The 17,718-nt window shown below is 38.1% G+C and overlaps 2 protein-coding genes across 2 annotated transcripts; one reads left to right on the top strand and one right to left on the bottom strand.

Moving 5' to 3' along the window:
* On the top strand, positions 1,730–9,363 carry LOC109243218. The gene is made up of 4 exons (XM_019410137.1): positions 1,730–3,206; positions 6,485–7,056; positions 7,161–7,380; positions 7,893–9,363. The coding sequence occupies exons 1-4, from the start codon at positions 1,983–1,985 to the stop codon at positions 9,243–9,245; spliced, it is 3,369 nt and encodes a 1,122-aa protein (XP_019265682.1). The 5' UTR covers positions 1,730–1,982; the 3' UTR covers positions 9,246–9,363.
* On the bottom strand, positions 13,231–17,211 carry LOC109243230 (protein NRT1/ PTR FAMILY 6.1). The gene is made up of 4 exons (XM_019410145.1): positions 17,049–17,211; positions 15,793–16,326; positions 14,941–15,521; positions 13,231–14,478 (listed from the first exon to the last, which is right to left on the bottom strand). The coding sequence occupies exons 2-4, from the start codon at positions 16,252–16,254 to the stop codon at positions 13,563–13,565; spliced, it is 1,959 nt and encodes a 652-aa protein (XP_019265690.1). The 5' UTR covers positions 16,255–16,326; positions 17,049–17,211; the 3' UTR covers positions 13,231–13,562.

A 17,718-nucleotide genomic window follows, 5' to 3' on the forward strand; every position in this document is an offset into this window, starting at 1 on the left:
AAAGGGCATCATTAACTGGAAAGATATGTTTACCTTTGCTATATGGGCTATTTGGGTGAACAGAAACAATAACTTATTCAATAACACCACAAACAAAGTACTCATGCAACATGCTTACAAGCAATCAATGGAATATAAACTCCTCACTGACAAGGAAGCTACGCCACAACAAAAAATCCCCATCTCAATAAAATGGCTTAAACCAACTTGTAACCATATTAAGCTTAACATCTGACTCATTTAAAGAAGAAACATCTCTATGTGGCTTTGGGGGCCTATTCAGGAACAATAAGGGAAAATGGGTGCTTGGGTTCCAAGGGTCTCTACCAGGCCTATCACCCTTGCATGCTGAGCTGATGGCACCAAAGACGGACCTACATCTTGCAATGGAACAAGGTTTCACTAACTTAGAAGTGGAATCAGACTCTACGGATGTCATTAACTGATTAGAGAATGGTAACACATCCCTTAACAATATTATTCATGAATGCAGGTTATTGATGAACCAGGTGAGAGTCAAACAATCCAGCACAACTTCAGAGAGGCCAACAAACCAGCACACAAGCTGGCTAAGCATGCTGTTCATGGAAACAATGGCAGGGATCTTGAAATTATGTACTATCCACCATCTTTTGTAACCGCCGTGTTATCCTCCGACTATGAAGGTTCTATCTACCTAGTTAAAAAAATTAGCAAAGATGCATGCACTAAGCTTGCATTGTTTGAAAATAAAAATGTCCTGTGCGACATTAGTAATTTATGTAATAGCCAAGTAGATAATGTCCCTTTGGACAATGCTAACTATGTAAACTCTATTTTATGATTTATATATAATAGATCCCTACTTATCAAAAAACAATAAAGAAAAAAACTCAACTTGGGAGATTACATTGTGTTTCTTGCTGTTATTGTCTAAAATGGAGCATAAGAAGGTCACATTATGATCTTTAAGATGAATGTTACCTTTAGAAATGAAAGCATCACGCCACCACTCTACGAATTAGGTACATCTTAAGAGGACGACTTTAAGAAATTATCATTATTTCCATGTGATATTTTTTGTAGGTTTATGATACATGCAGTGGCGGGTCCATATTTCTTTTTTATCAAGGAATGTTAAAATATAAACGATCATAAATTTTACAATTAGCTTTAATCTTTCTCTAGTAAAATCTTGCAGCCTTCAATGTCATGACCTCATTTACTTTAAGGTTTATTGAGTTATTATAAAATATATATTCTCTCCCTTTTGTAATGATGAAGTTTAATTTGCCGTGAGATTTAAAAAGTAAATAAAGATGATTATTGCTTTTTTATGTGCCGCTGTGCTTTAACAATATGTATGGAACCAACAACTACAAAGTGTCATTGCTCATCGACCTGTTTCTACTTGTGTAAATGCAATCAAAGCAAGTATGAAGATCATATTTACTGAAAGAAGTATATGATCAATTCATCTTCCCTTCGCTGTCATAAACGTACATGATACTCGTGTGATTATATAATTTTTTTAAATTTATTATACTAGATAAACCATAATATTTACATAATTATAAAATCTTATTATATTTGAAATATAAAATATTTTATTTTTATTGAAATTAAATAAAGAAAATGTCACATAAAATAAGAGGGAGAGAAAAGTGACTACGATACAAAAAGACCAATAGCTCAAGTGAAATGGTTTAAAAGCCGTTTTGATTAAAAACCTTGTCAAAGCCAGCCTTATATAGTTGATCTTATCGGTGTCACAAACGGTTCGATCATTGAATCAGCCAATCAAATTCGAGAATAAAAGATCCAACGGTCCTAAGAGTCTCAAACACGTCAACTCAATTTTACACACTGTCACTCGTGACTCAGTAATCGGAAACTCGTAACGCAGATCATTCAATCAGCTAAACCCTTAGCAGATCACACAACACGAAAACTCAGTGCAAAATCGTCGTTACAATAGCCGGCCGGCAGATCAGAGAACGAAAATGTTGCCGCCGGAGCTCCATCCGCGGACGTTCCGTCCGTACATCTCCGCTTCAACTAGTGCTCCGTCTCTCTCCACCTCCTTCGACGGTGTTTACAGTCCTGAACGAAACCCTAACGGTGGTAGCAGCAGCAGCTCCCTGAACAGTAGATCTCTACGAAACTCTCGATTCTCGCCGTCGGCGTTCGTTCACAACGCTCGAATCGCTGTCGCGTTAGTTCCTTGCGCAGCTTTCCTTCTTGACCTTGGCGGCACTCCCGTCGTCGCTACGCTCACATTAGGTCTCATGATAGCTTACATCCTCGATTCACTCAATTTCAAGTCTGGTTCGTTTTTCGCCGTCTGGTTTTCACTCATCGCCTCTCAATTTGCTTTCTTCTTCAGCTCATCACTGTTCGGAACTTTCAATTCGATCATTCTTGGTCCATTCGCTGTATCCGTCTGTAGTTTAGCGAATTTCTTAATCGGTGTGTGGGTATCGCTTCAGTTCAAGTGGATTCAAATTGAATATCCGACGATTGTGCTTGCTCTCGAGCGGCTATTGTTCGCTTGTTGTCCTATTATTGCTTCTACAGTTTTTACCTGGGCAACAGTTTCTGCAGTTGGTATGGTTAATGCTGCTTATTATCTTATGGTGTTTAACTGCATTTTCTATTGGCTTTTTTCGGTGCCTCGTTTATCGTCATTTAAACTGAAGCAAGAAGTGAGTTACCACGGTGGTAGAGTTCCAGATGAAAATTTTATCCTTGGGCAGCTTGAGAGTTGTGTGCATACGTTGAATCTCTTGTTTTTCCCTCTTTTGTTTCATATTGCATCGCATTACTCGGTTATATTAGTCTCTGCGGCTTCTATTTGTGATCTGTTTCTGCTTTTCTTCATTCCTTTCTTGTTTCAACTGTATGCCTCGACGAGAGGGGGATTATGGTGGGTGACGAAGAATGAGCATCAGTTGCAGAGCATTCGCGTGGTGAATGGAGCTATTGCTTTGTTTGTTGTTGTCATTTGCTTGGAGGTTAGGGTTGTGTTCCATTCGTTTGGACGATACATTCAAGTGCCACCGCCGTTGAATTACCTGCTTGTCACTATAACTATGCTGGGAGGGGCAGCTGCAGCTGGTGCTTATGCTCTTGGTATGGTTTCTGATGCTTTTAGCTCACTAGGATTCACTGCTTCAGCTGTCATTGTAAGTTCTGCTGGAGCAATCGTGGTGGGGTTTCCTGTTCTGGTATGTATTGGCATGTTTTTGGTCTTCTTAAATTTACTTTTCTGTTATTCTTTCCATTTCCATGATGTGCTTTTGTTATTTGACCTTTTCTATTATTGACAAGTGAAGTTAGCTTACATTTGCCCCTTTCAACATGGTGAACCCATTGTAGTTTCAGAAAATTGTTTGTTGAAGGACCCGGTACCTGTGATGGTGGGAAAACAGGTGCCTGTGGAATAGTCGAGGTGCACACAAGCTAGGCTGGATACCACCTGTCACCAAAAAAAAAAAAAGAATCACTTTACCTTAATCCCAAAGCTGATTTGGTTGTTGACAATAAATTCTTAAACTTTGCTAACTTTGACTTTTATTTTAGATCTTCATTTATGTGGGAAAATCATACGTAATGTGAGATAAACATGAAATATCCAAAGAAATTCAAGGGAAGATGTCTTTTTTAATAGAGGTAAGCGAAGATGCTTAAAGAAGATAATTCAATATTCTCCTAGTTTGATGGGCACCCTTGGAACACTTGGTTGCGCTTTGATTGAGGAATCTTAAAGTTCGACGAAGTAATGTGGAGGTTGATGTTACATGCCTTTAGATGAGCAGTAGCCGTTGGCCATAAATTCCTTCACCCACAGTGTATCTCAATCTTGAGCTATCAATATTAGTTAATCAACTATGCGTCAATCTAAAATTAGTTAGGATCAGATATGCTAACCGTCTATATCTAGTCTCTCTATTTTGCCCCATTTCATTCTACAAAATAATTTTTTAAAGACGAAACAGGGATTCTTTAAAACTTAAGGTTCTTTAAATCTCACTCGTATCTCTACGCTGCCATATAAACCTCTACGTTGACACTGATCGCTAACCAAACCAAATAGACATCCAACAAAAACTAGGCCTAATGCAAGTGTAATTAATTTCAGTGAGTTGGTATTATCCATAAGGATTGTTTGCTTCCACTACGTAATGTTCTTCGTTTGGTTATTGATTCGAGGAGATTGTAGGTGGTTGAAGCAACATACCATCATGCATTTCTAGGGCGAACTTAAGAGGTTATATTTCTTTTAATATATGTAGAACATGGCCAAATCATCTCATGCGCCTCTCTTTTATTCTACCTCCATGTATGATGTATCCTCTATAAGAATTTTTTTTTTCTAGCACATTCATCTTGACATCATTATTTTTGCGACGCTCATCTTGCGGATATATTGGACCTTTAAGGTTTACATGTACTCTCATATAATGTTGTTGATCTTACAACCGTTTGGGAACTTGTCTATCACTTTGTTACAATTTTTCCTGTTGTATTAGGACACCCCGTTGTATTGCAATACTTATATTTTGTTTTCTGTTTACATCTTTATCTATGATCTATCATGCCTTTCTTCTGGAACTAAGGTTGGATGTTTGAATTGTTTGTATTAGTCACCACAATCTTATCTAATTTCTTGTCTCTCTACTTATGGGGGCTAAACATGTGGTGCATATATTATGTCAAATGTCAAATGGTAAATCATGTGGCGAAGATTGCCCAAGACTATATAAGAAGACAACAACTGTTTCCCTTGCTAATTTGAGATACTTAGCCCCATCTTCTGTCTGGACATTTGTAGCATGAACAACATAATATGGAAGCCTAACGTTAGGTAAAATAATGATAAAGACGGGGCTGCCTTTGATGCCATGTAAAGAAAATTGACCTAGAGCCTAATTCAATTCCACAAACTAGCTCAGAAGGTGAGGATTACCCGAGTCAATATAAGATTACAACAACTCATTCCCTCAACCACTATTTATTCCCTCTGTTTAAGTTTATCTGAACCTATTTGATTGGACACGGAGTTTAAGAAATGAAGACTTTTATAATTTATGGTCTTAAACATGCCATAACATTAGTGTGGTTATAAAACTTTTGAAATTTGTGGTCTAAAACATGCCATAATATTTGTGTGACTATAACAACTTGTTATAAAGGGTAAAATAGGAAGTTTAAGTTAAATTGTTTTTAAATTTAGGAAGAGTCATTCTTTTTGGAACAAACCAATAAGGAAATAAAGTCACATTAACGGGAAGGGATGGAGTAATTTTGACATTCTTAACAATGTCTGCTACGAACTTGTCATTTCATGGTCTATTTTGAAACTTAGATCCAGCATTCTGTGGGTGATATAGAATTCTTTAAGAGAGTATAATATACTGAATGTCTGCTAGATTTTGACTTTATTATGGACATGTAATGAGGAAATGAATGTTTGAATTAGGTGCTTCGTCCCAATCAGCAAGTTTCAGTAAATGTGGATATTTTGTGTTGGTTTGGTAGAACTTGGGTGATCCAAGGACCATAGAGCTAAATTTAGTTGGAATTGTGATAGGTGGAAAGGAAGACGGGCATGGAATGTTGCTCCTCTGGCACTTATGCAGGTTGTTTGGAGAGAGAAATATGAGAGCTTTTGAGGGGTGTAGAGATGAACTTTGTAGAACCGCGGAATACCCTCTTATTCCTTATTTCCTTATGGTGCACCTGTGAAGGTTGCTTTATGTATAGAAGATTGGGTGTTGTTTGTAGAAAACCTTTTCTGTTTGTAAGTTTTTTATGTTTTGTTATACTTCCTGTATACGTTTTTTTTTGTGCCCAAATATTTCATAAAAAAAAAAGGTTTCATGTGGCCTACGTCTTGGTCAATCCATAATGACCAGGATATTAAGGCTTGTGACTGCATTTGGTGTCTAGTTGCACTAGTGTTGTGAAACAGAATTGCATTTATTGGAGAGTCACTTGAGGGAAGTCATTCCTTTTCTTTTCTCCCCTTCAATTGCGGCGATGTGGCATATCCGCTGTGCATTTAAAACCAAATTGATGAATGTTAAGTGAACCAAAAAAGTTTATTTAAAAAAAAAAAAGAAAAACCTCCAGTTCACTGATTAGTGGCAGATACAACTCTATGGCAGTACTGGATATAATTGAACCCAATGTTAATTCTGTGAGCTTGAAACGAAAAGGTAAGCAAAAATTTTGGCGAATTCTTGGTGCATATCCTTGTGGTGCCGTGAAAGAAAATTAAATCTACTTTCCTTGTGGAATCTTTGCCATTAAATATTAAAAATGGATATTTGAAAAATCTAACACATTGGAACAGCATAAAGATTGTCGCTTGAATGTGTCGGAGAAGCTCTCAGGCATTAGACCACATTTCAGTGATCCATACATTTGACTTTTTTTAACCAATGAAAAACCAAAAATAAAATATTTGACATTTGTCAATGATCTTTACTTCACTATGCAGTTTGTTCCACTCCCAGCAGTAGCAGGATTTTATTTGGCTCGTTTCTTCACGAGGAAGAGTGTCTCGTCATACTTTGCTTTTGTTGTGCTTGGAAGCTTGATGGTTATATGGTTCGTAATGCACAATTACTGGGATCTAAACATTTGGATGTCGGGCATGCCTTTAAAATCCTTCTGCAAGCTCATTGTTGGTAGTGTTATCCTAGCAATGGCCATTCCTGGTTTAGCTATTCTCCCAGCGCAATTTCGCTTTCTGACCGAGATTGGTTTGATTGGCCATGCTTTGCTGCTATGCTATATTGAGAATCGTTTCTTTAGTTACTCTAGCGTTTACTATTATGGGTTGGAGGATGATGTGATGTACCCAAGTTATATGGTTGTCATAACTACTTTTGTTGGTTTGGCGGTTGTGAGGAGACTTTCCGTGGACAACCGCATTGGATCAAAGGCTGTTTGGATTCTAACTTGCCTATACTCCTCAAAGCTGGCTGTGCTTTTTATCACATCAAAGGGAGTTTTGTGGGTGTCAGCTATCCTCCTGCTGGCTGTTTCTCCTCCCCTGCTTCTTTACAGGTATCTACCTGGTCCAGCTTGATGTTAACTGCAACCCCCCCAACTCACCAGCACTAAAAAGATTGTGTTCCTTCTTCCAGATTCCTAATTTGTTTATCTTGCAGGGATAAGTCAAGAACTGCCTCAAAAATGAAACCTTGGCAAGGTTATGCTCATGCTGCTGTTGTTGCTTTATCAGTTTGGTTCTGTCGTGAAACAGTATTTGAAGCTCTTCAATGGTGGCATGGTAGACCTCCTTCTGATGGTTTGCTTTTAGGCTCCTGCTTCCTCTTAACGGGATTGGCTTGCGTCCCGATTGTTGCACTTCACTTTTCACATGTTATGGTATTCCCCCCAACTTATTGGTTTATTTGATGCTTCTTATTAATAGAATAATTGATGATTAGAACAGTGATTGTTAATAGATAAAATTTATTACTCTAAAAGGAAATGGGCTTAACATGTTGATTTTCTGTTCTGAACCCTCCTCTTAATGAGAAAGATAAATTTATTTACTATAATTACAGATATCCAGAATAATTAAGTGCTTATACATCTGGGATTGGGATGGAATAATGTGAATCTTCAAATCAAGACTGTTTGCTTACACATATCCACTCTCTGTTAGTTTGCTACACCTCATTTGGGAAGCGTAGTTCATGTTATCTTTTGCTCTTAACTATTCTTTAAACATTTCATGGTCTTAGAATAGGGATACTTATATGACAAACACGTGGAAGTGCAACATCCTGATAAATATCTTCTTGTTTTGCGTAAATAACCACTTTTCTGGTTGCTTTAGTTGGAGGTCTTGACTGGATGCAACTAATTAGGAGCTTTTTCTTTTTATCTTGCAGTCTGCAAAGAGATGCTTGGTGCTGGTGGTTGCAACAGGTTTGTTGTTTATCCTAATGCAGCCGCCAATCCCCTTGTCCTGGACTTACCACTCGGACGTAATCAAAGCTGCTCGTCAATCTGCTGATGACATTTCTATTTATGGCTTCTTTGCATCAAAGCCTACGTGGCCCTCATGGTTGCTTATCGTTGCAATTCTGCTCACCCTGGCATCTGTTACTTCCACCATCCCCATCAAATACGTAGTTGAATTGAGGACATTTTATGCCATTGCTATAGGCATTTCTCTTGGAATTTACATATCAGCAGAATATTTTCTCCAGGCTGCAATTCTCCACGTTCTCATTGTTGTCACTATGGTCTGTACTTCGGTGTTTGTTGTTTTCACTCACTTCCCATCTGCTTCCAGCACAAAGCTTCTGCCATGGGTATTTGCACTTCTTGTGGCTCTCTTTCCTGTGACATATTTGTTGGAGGGCCAGGTCAGAATAAACAGAACCATCATTGGAGATAGTGCGGTGCAAGATATGGGAGAAGAAGACAGCAAACTGGCAACCCTTCTGGCCGTTGAAGGTGCAAGGACTTCCCTTCTTGGCTTATATGCTGCAATCTTTATGCTTATTGCACTTGAAGTGAAGTTTGAGCTGGCTTCGCTGATGCGAGAAAAGGTAGTAGATAGGGGTGGAGTTAGACACAGCCATTCAGGTCAAAGTAGCTCTAGTACTGTTCCCCAGAGATTAAGGTTCATGCAGCAACGCAAAGCCTCTGCTGTTCCAACCTTTACAATCAAGAGAATGGCTGCTGAGGGTGCCTGGATGCCTGCCGTTGGTAATGTTGCTACGATCATGTGTTTTGCTATATGCCTGATCTTGAATGTCAATCTCACTGGTGGCTCAAACCGTGCTATTTTCTTCTTGGCACCTATCCTGCTGCTGCTTAATCAGGATTCTGATTTTGTTGCGGGTTTTGGGGACAAGCAAAGGTACTTCCCTGTTGTTGTTGTTATCTCTGCCTACTTGGTGTTAACCACCCTGTATAGCATATGGGAAAATGTATGGCACGGGAATGCAGGGTGGGGATTAGATGTAGGAGGTCCGGATTGGTTTTTCGCAGTCAAGAATTTGGCACTTCTCATTCTAACATTCCCAAGCCACATCCTTTTTAATCGCTTCGTGTGGAGCTACACAAAACAGGCTGAATCTATGCCGTTGCTGACAATACCTCTTAATTTGCCATCAGTTTTGATGACGGATATCATCAAGGTTAAGATATTGGGACTCCTTGGAGTTATATATTCTTTAGCCCAGTATCTGATCTCTAGACAACAATATATTTCAGGATTGAAGTACATTTAGTCAAACACAAAAATTTTGTACTATATGTTTTTGCAATTTTCAAGTGAGGAATGGAAATTAAAGATTTTCTTGCCATTGAAAATTGTTCTGCTATTTATGGATTTTATGTGCCCTTGGTTTCTCTATGTTGCTATGGTTACGAGTTTGACCTGTATGTGATTAATCAGTTGAGAAAATCTTATTCTTGTGTAGCTCTTGATGTCTGGTGAAAATCTTGGTATTCTGCGAGTTTTAGTGACATACCTGAAGTACTTGCTTATGTTATATGGGTTTTTCTTTTGGGTGTTGTAGAAATGTGTTAGATTTCTTGTTCTTGTAGTTGATACTGTCATAGCAGAGAAGTATGTTGTTATTGTTATAGCGGAATTGGGTATCTTGGAAGGCAAAACCAAGAAAATGAGTCGGATAAAGATCGTTTGGCATATTTATTCTTCGTGAAAAGTCCTTGAAACTTGTTCGTCTTGATTATGTTTGCTTTCATTTGAAGCAGAAAAGTATGTTGTTGTTTAAGGCAAGCATATGCTTGTTCCCACATGTAAAGACAACCTGGTGCATAAGGTATCCCGCATTCACGCAAGGTCCAAAAAAGGACAGTACCCAAAAGTTGTGATAGACAGCCTAACCTAATGCAAGCATTAGTGGTTGCTTTCACGGCTCAAATCCATGACTTATAGGTCATACGAAGACAATTTTACCATTGCTCTAAGGCTCCCTACGCTTGTTCCCACATATGCAAAGTCATAATCCTGGAGTATGTACTTTTAAAATCATGCCCTTTTTGAATAGGAAATCATGCTAAGTTAAAGAAAACTCAGTTAGAGGGATATGATTAGTTAACTTGTGTCTACTAATATGCACACTTTAGTTGCCTTATCCTTGTGTTGATTCTGTTAATTCAATAACGTATGTGTGAGATAATACTTAGCTAAATATTAACCATCTCAACTTGGAATCATAAATCAACCAATTCACTAGGCCATTCAAAATCTCAATTCTCAATTTCTTATATCACAATTTAAACTCTACTTATGTATGAAACTAGAAAACTATTTTGAGCTCCTCAACACGTTCTGTTTACCGTGAAAATGGTAACAACAATTAAATTTGTAAATGGGGTTCTAAAAATACGTGATCTATCCTCAAGCTAGTTTTGAGGGCAGTTTGTATTAAGATTACGCAATATAACGATGAAATGCGAGTTAAAATGAGGCAGTAAGCAAACCGAAGGGGCCTGCTGGCCGGACGCAGAGTAGATCGATAGAGGCCTCGGGGCCGAGGCATGAGCCGACATCGAGTTATCGGGGGCAGTCGGGGATGGGGAAATACGTAAAGATACAATTAACTAAGGCTCTCTGTGACCAATGTTGAGCTATATGGCGAAGAGCAAGTAAGAAGACAATACATGCGAAGTGGCCTCGGGCCTATTCTGAATGATGAAAAGGACGATTGAATATAGACGACTTCGAACTAAGGAGAATGAACAATTTAGAAAAAGAGAGAGAAGATATTATTGCTTTTCGTGGTCCAATGGAGTTCTGCCTTACAAGACGTTAATGACCCCCTTTTTATAGAAAGGGGGATGCCCAAACTTAGTACAGAATCTTTTGACATGGCAAAAAGGGATGAGATGTGACAGTCCGTTGGCTTTACGTTGTGTGAGGGCTGGTGCCGAACCGCTTGAGGAGATTTGGTCGACCCCGGGTGCATTCCTCGGGGGATTTTTACGCTCGTCGGACCTCTAGTAATCGTTTATTCTTGGTAAGGTATTGGCGGACTTCGAGGGAGGCGACCGGCTCGAGATCCCGTGCTTCCGGGGTCTTCCCCGAAGTATCACGTCGGGGGAAAATCGATTCCCCGGTTTTTACCGCATACACGTTCTAAGTATAATGTGACTCAGGGGCGAATGTAGCCTACTAGCTACGAGTTCATCTGAACTCATAATTTTGGACACGGAATATAGCTATATATATAAAAACCTACTAAAATCTCAACAAATATTAGATCTAAACCCATAATTTTAAAGTATAATCAGTTCAATACTGAAAATCTTAAAAGTTGGAACTCATTAGATTTAAATTTTGGATCCGGCTCTGGTAAGACTCTATATGAAGAAGTTTAGGCTTGACCGGTCGTTAATGGCGGAAGGTGACTTATATTCTTTGATATTGTTCCAATAGAGTCTAAGTTCAAATGGTTATGTGCTTACTTTACCAACTTGAAGAAAGAGAACAACTTTGTTTCATTTCTGGATTTATGGATTTATTGCAGCATTGAACGGGCTAAATTTGTTAGTAAATATGAAAAAAGATCAGTTGAGCTACCCTATGGTGTACCGGTTGATATGCTAATAGCAGCGTCGGATAGCTAAGTTGGTGGTGTGAAGCCAGAAGCGAACCTATGCATGGCATGTAGAAGAGGCCAGAGTGGTTATCGGACCCCGTTAACTTCGGCAATTTTTTTAATATATAAGTGTATATATTGTAAAAAAGATCATATATTTTGCTTGGAACCCACTAAGATCAAAAGTCCGAACGGACACTGATTGAGCAGTTCACTCATGTGTCCCCGCCGCCTTCAAATCCTGAGTCAGTCTCTGCGTGAAGCGATCTCGTACTAAATGAAACAACTTTTACTTACCATAACAAAAATAAAAGAAAGTCAACGTATTCCTGAAATTGTAGTCAGTCTTGCTAGTTCTTTAGTTGCCGCCATCTCTGTTTTAAAAGGCAGAATTGGGACTCGCCCTGGGGCGGAGCACTCGTAAAACGTCCACGGACTTATGTGTGAGACTTTGTTTCGTAAGACTTACGCCTCGGTCATCGGGGCTTACGCCCCGGACATGCCCAACGTCCAACGTACTGGACTCACCCAATAGAACTTTATGCAATTGTATGTAACTAACCTTGTAAATCCTCAATTTTTTTAATAGATCGTTGATTAGTCAAAATTACTTTTTTCTTAATCATAAATCATTAAGTTGAGTATTTTATGTCATAATTAAAATAAAAATTATTGCACATTATACACTAAGACTTCTATGATAGTTAATTTTAAATAAATCTTTCATTTAAAAAGTATTAATTTATTAACTTTTGTTACGTCTTTACTATATAATAGTCCATAATTTTTTTATAATTATTCTTTTTCACATTTACGAGATACAATACATATTAATTTAATAGTACGGTATTAGCTAGTAACTATTTACAAATAATTAGTTGGTATTGCATGGTGAATTATGTGTCACTTTATTAACTTGTTGAAACTTAAAAATAAATTATGCTAGAGAATCATATTTAAATTGTGAATTATGTTTTTATATAAATTCTCTTTCAAATAGAAAGTATATTAAATAAAAGGAGTATTTTAAGAAATATATCAAATTATAATATCAAAATTCTTTCAAGATTCATTACTTCTTAAGAGATACAAATAAGAGTTCGTATCGAATACATTACTTTTGATGTTTGAGTTGTAACGATGTTGCAGCTAATTTGCATATTATGATATATGTCATACTTTTCATATTAGTCATAGTTATAATTTATAAATATTTTAAATAGATTATTTGTTATAATTTTATGATTTTAATGTAATTTGTATAATTATTTTTATTTTATACCATCTTAAAATTAGTAAAATTTAAAGATCCGTGGGACTTACGTCCCATGTCTCCGGACTTACGCCTCGCCTCGTTAGAGGTAAAACGCCTCGCCTCATGCCTTCGCCTTTTAAAACATTGGCCGCCATTTATAAATCCATCTAGCTATAAAAGATGAAAATGAAAAACAAAATTATGAGATGTGTAGAAATTAACGTTAAAATATATCCTGGAGTTATACTCTTTTCTATTTTTATTCTTGTCACGGTTAATGAATCTCAGTCGTACATGTTTAGCTATTCAATCTCCTTACTCTTCCCTTTAGTTCTTGAGCACAAACATATGTATTTACAACAATAATAACAATAACAACAAGCCTAGTAATTTCCTACAAGTGGGACAAATATATGTATTTAATTCGCCTAAAATGATTTAAAAAACTCAAATCACTGAAAAAATGATTTCAAGCAATGCATATTAATAAATCATATCTCTAGGAACTGAGAGTTTATCTCTTCTTCCTTTCTCATGTCTTAGCGTTTCTTGGCTGGTTCTTCTCCTTCCTACTGCTATTGCTATGTCACTTACAAGAATAGAATTTGTCAAACACAATGCTTCAAACAATGAGATACGAATTTTTTTTCCTTTGTTAAGGAACAACTATATTATATATGGTTGTTGACCCGTAGTGTTAGGTCTTCTCTCACTTTTTAGTACTACTCTCCACCAAACACGCTCAACTTCGGAGTTCTGATGGGATCTGATGCGTTAGTGTTGGTATGATCGGATTCAAGCCCGTTTGTCTGAATCTCATCCTTTGCTCTGTACTGATAACGATTTGCCGCGTAAAGAAAAGCAGCAAAATTGATGAGACTCATGATTGTAAGGAGCCAATAGAAATAATCAAATCTCCCTGTGTTTATATTCTGGGAAAGCCATGATTCTCGTCTTTCGCCTTTTCCCCGAGTGACAGACTTGACTATGGTGTTCAAAATAGAGGCTGCAAAGCAACCAAGACCACCAGCCACAGCAGCATAAGCTGAACCAATGCTTCTCATTGCATCAGGAGCTTCTTCATATAGGAATTCAAGTAATCCCACTATACAGAAAACTTCAGCTATCCCAATCAGACAATACTGGATTAGTAACCAATACGCGCTGAGGTCAGGCATAGGAGTCAAGAAGCTAGCCTCGTACTCATGTTGTATCGCGTAAGTTCTCCGATACCTCTCAAAGACTCCTGCCCACGCCGCCGAGAGGATTGAGACAGCCAAACCAATCCCAACTCGTTGTAGCTGAGAAGCACCGTGAGGGTTGCCAGTGATCCGCCTGGATATTGGAACGAACACGGAGTAATAGAGTGAGAGCAGCAGGAAAATGCTGAGGCCTGGAAACACTGGCATGCATGTGACAGGTAGTTTTAGATGTCCCATGTGAGTGTTCAATGTATACGCTTGTTGTACCGATAGAGTCAAGAACTCTGTTAAGATGACATTTATCATTATAGTGCATGATGGAATTGGAATAAGTTTCAGTAGGATTTTAACTTCCTCTACTTGAGTCACTGTGCAAAGCCGCCACGGATTTGTACCATCGTCTTCCTTTAGCTGCAGAGCCGCTTTGTCTAAACATCTGCATTGAGCATACATATATAAAGAGCGTTAGATTGTGTTGAAGACATAGTTAAATAAATTGTTGGAAAAGAGTCCAGTCCTAGTTATCCTATATAAGTACACATACGGTGGATGGCTAAACAGATATGGGCTACATTATTTTCCCACGTTCACATCTCTATTGCTTATCATTAGGGTTCAGATTGTAGACTGTGATTTAAGGGGGTTGCTCCGACATAGTGTGAGAATCACCACTGGCCATTAACTCCAGGCACGGTCTGTTCTTGATCTTCCGCTCCCGCTACACGAAGAACAAGTAAGTTCTCCGTTTTACATTTATGCACTATCTAATTCGTTTAGATGCATGTGTTCCTTCATAAATCAACGTATTTCTAACAAAAAACTTAAGCTTTTAGATAAGACGCTCACACAACTCAAGAGTATGGAAGAAGTGAAAAAAGGGAGCAACCGTTGAAGTTACCTGAAATCATCGGTATGAGCTATTTTGTTGCTTCCTTTGATAGCAGATCTTTTACCTGGAAGCTCATACAAGCCCACAAACTCACTGCTTTGAAAGGAAACGTTCCTCTTGCGGAAGGCAGCAACGAGCACTTGGGCCACACGCGTAAGAGGACTGCCTCCGGGCAACCTATGCCTATACAGCGGAGTACCAGCAAAGAAGAACATGTTGGACAGGCCCATAGCAATGGCCAAAGAACCAAAGGCAGCTCCCCATCCGTGTTTAATCTGAATATACACGACTGCAGTGAAGGCCACGATGGCCCCAACTGTGACCGACAGGTAGAAGAAGTTGAAAAACCTGTCCAGGTGTGACCTATAGTTCCTGCTTCTCTCGTCAAATTGATCAGCCCCGAATGATGAAACACAAGGCCTTATCCCTGCTGCTCCAAACCCCGTCACATACAACACTGTGTAGAGGTATGTCATTTGCCAAGATTTAGCTGGCTCACAGTTGCCTAGAAGAAGAGCAATCTGATCACATCCTTCTTGATTTGGAACAAATACCTTCATTGTTGCTAATAACGTTATTCCTGTTAATCCCTACATAACCATAAATAAGAGGAGAAAACAAAAACAGTTAACCTTTTATCTTCACTTGATTGAAGTGATCACTAGCAGTTGCAGATGCAAAATTTGAGGAATGAGTTCAATCGACCATAAATATATATACTCCTATATATGTAAAAATCCTGAAAATTAGCATAAATGTTAATGTTTTGACCCCATATTTTCAAAGATGTACGAACTTTGGATCCATAAAGATTAAATCCTGATTACCGGAGAAATACTAGACAAGCAAATCATTGATTACCGCAAGATAAATGGTGGTAAAGATGGCAATAGTCCAATATCTACCGAGGTAAGCATCAGCGATGAAACCACCGAGCACAGAGGATGCCTGTGATATACCTAAAAAATAGTTAACTGCATTGGCAGAGGAAGAGAAAGGGCGGTGCATAACGTAGAACATGAAGGCGACCATGTTGACTGATAGGCCAAAGTAAGCCATTCTTTCAGCCATTTCATTTCCAAATATGAACAATGCAGCTATCCAGCCCCCCGTCTTGGACATATCGCGGATAGGCTTCCCATGTATGTTCACAGGAGTAGCTCCTCCTACTCCGGCACTGTAACCACGCCCCAAAGGCGTTCTCCTACTATCCGATTCAATGAAGTAGATGCCCAACTTCTTTGATCCCCGTTTTCCTGAATCAGAATTATTCTCTCCCAACTGAACTTCAGGTGATTTGATTTCCCTTTCTTTACTTCCCATCTTTTCACATCTACAAGTTCCCTCCCCTGCCTTCTTTCTTTATCACACACACTTCATATATATACACCAACACTGGAAACAAAAAGGAGAAAGTTGGTAAGGATTATTATGTCAAGATTAGGAAAAAGTCTGTTGAATAACATCCTACCAAGATTTCCTTCATTGCCTAGAGCCCAATGTATGCAAAAGCGAATTCAGGATCTAGAGTCAGTTGGCTCAAAATGAGTGTGATCTTATTATATGTGTATATTTTAAATTTTTTTGCAGCATATATATATATATATATATAGTTCGAGATAAAAGCAATGTGTTCAGTTGAACTCGTAGAAACCGCCCTAATTTGGGGCGGAGCTAGTCAATCGAGTACGGGTTCGGCCGAAACCAGTCGCTTTGGTCCAATCAATGTATTTCTCTTAAAAAATCCGAAAAAATATGTACAAATTATTAATTTAGAACCCAAAAACTTAAAAGGACTAGAACTCCAAACCCATAAGCTTCAAATCCTGGCTCCGCCTCTGGGCCCATAATTGACATCTGAACGTATACATACACTTAGCGGCGAAGCTAGAAAATTCAATAAGGGTGGTCAAAATCTATTTTTTAATCAATAACAAGTATGTATTATTTTACCCTATACATAATATAATTTTTCGGCGAAGGGCGTTCAATTGACCACCCTTGACCCTACGTAGCTTCGCCCCCGCATACACTTATACTTGAGAGAAACACTCAAATAATGAAGATTTTGATTAGTTGTACATTTGCTTGAACCAAATATGCAGTAAGTAACATACCTTGATATTAGCAGATGGAAAACAAACTCTGCTGAATACTTTGACCAAATTAGATGGGAGAAAACAAAGGTCCAAGTAATGATAGCTTAGGAAAGTTGGAGAGTAATAATAAAACCAAAGAGTGTAAAGGTCATATTTCAAGACAGATAGGAAATTAAAGCAGAGGAGAATTAAAATTTATTGCCAGTTTGTTAGGTAGCTAGGAAGTAAATGTACTTCTCTATCAATCCATTCATTGACACTATATATGGAAAGATATACTTTTGAGTTTTGACTGAGAGCTTAATACTTTCTACTCCACTATATATTACTCCCTCCGGTCCAAAATAAGTGATTTTTTGGCCTTTTTCTTGTGGTCCAAAATAAGTGATTTTTCCAAATTTCAAGAATGAATTAATTATTTTTTTCCTATATTGTCCTTGGAGTAAATAGTGTTGGTATATGTGTTAGGAGTGTTTATGTGAGATAGTAAAGGTTAATATGGTCAATTCCATTGCTAATTAATGCTAAAAAGTGAATTTCTTAATTTGTGTGAAAACATCCAAAAAATCACTTATTTTGGACCGGAGGGAGTATAAACAATATAAAAACATTAATACAACAACAATAAGAAGAAACCCGGTGAGTTTCAACGAGTGGAGTCTGGTGAGGGTAGTGTGTACGCAGACCT

Source organism: Nicotiana attenuata, chromosome 2 (assembly GCF_001879085.1).
Source record: "Nicotiana attenuata strain UT chromosome 2, NIATTr2, whole genome shotgun sequence".
Taxonomy (NCBI): domain Eukaryota; kingdom Viridiplantae; phylum Streptophyta; class Magnoliopsida; order Solanales; family Solanaceae; genus Nicotiana; species Nicotiana attenuata.

Bases quoted from the DNA above. Each gene is read 5' to 3' on its own strand.
- LOC109243218 (XM_019410137.1), top strand. From the start codon at position 1,983: ATGTTGCCGCCGGAGCTCCATCCGCGGACGTTCCGTCCGTACATCTCC. The intron at 7,057-7,160 runs GTATCTACCTGG...TTTATCTTGCAG, and splicing joins CCTCCCCTGCTTCTTTACAG to GGATAAGTCAAGAACTGCCT. The intron at 7,381-7,892 runs GTATTCCCCCCA...TTTATCTTGCAG, and splicing joins TTCACTTTTCACATGTTATG to TCTGCAAAGAGATGCTTGGT.
- LOC109243230 (XM_019410145.1), bottom strand. From the start codon at position 16,254: ATGGGAAGTAAAGAAAGGGAAATCAAATCACCTGAAGTTCAGTTGGGA. The intron at 15,522-15,792 runs GTAATCAATGAT...ATGGTTATGTAG, and splicing joins TTACCACCATTTATCTTGCG to GGATTAACAGGAATAACGTT. The intron at 14,479-14,940 runs GTAACTTCAACG...TGCTCAATGCAG, and splicing joins GCTCATACCGATGATTTCAG to ATGTTTAGACAAAGCGGCTC.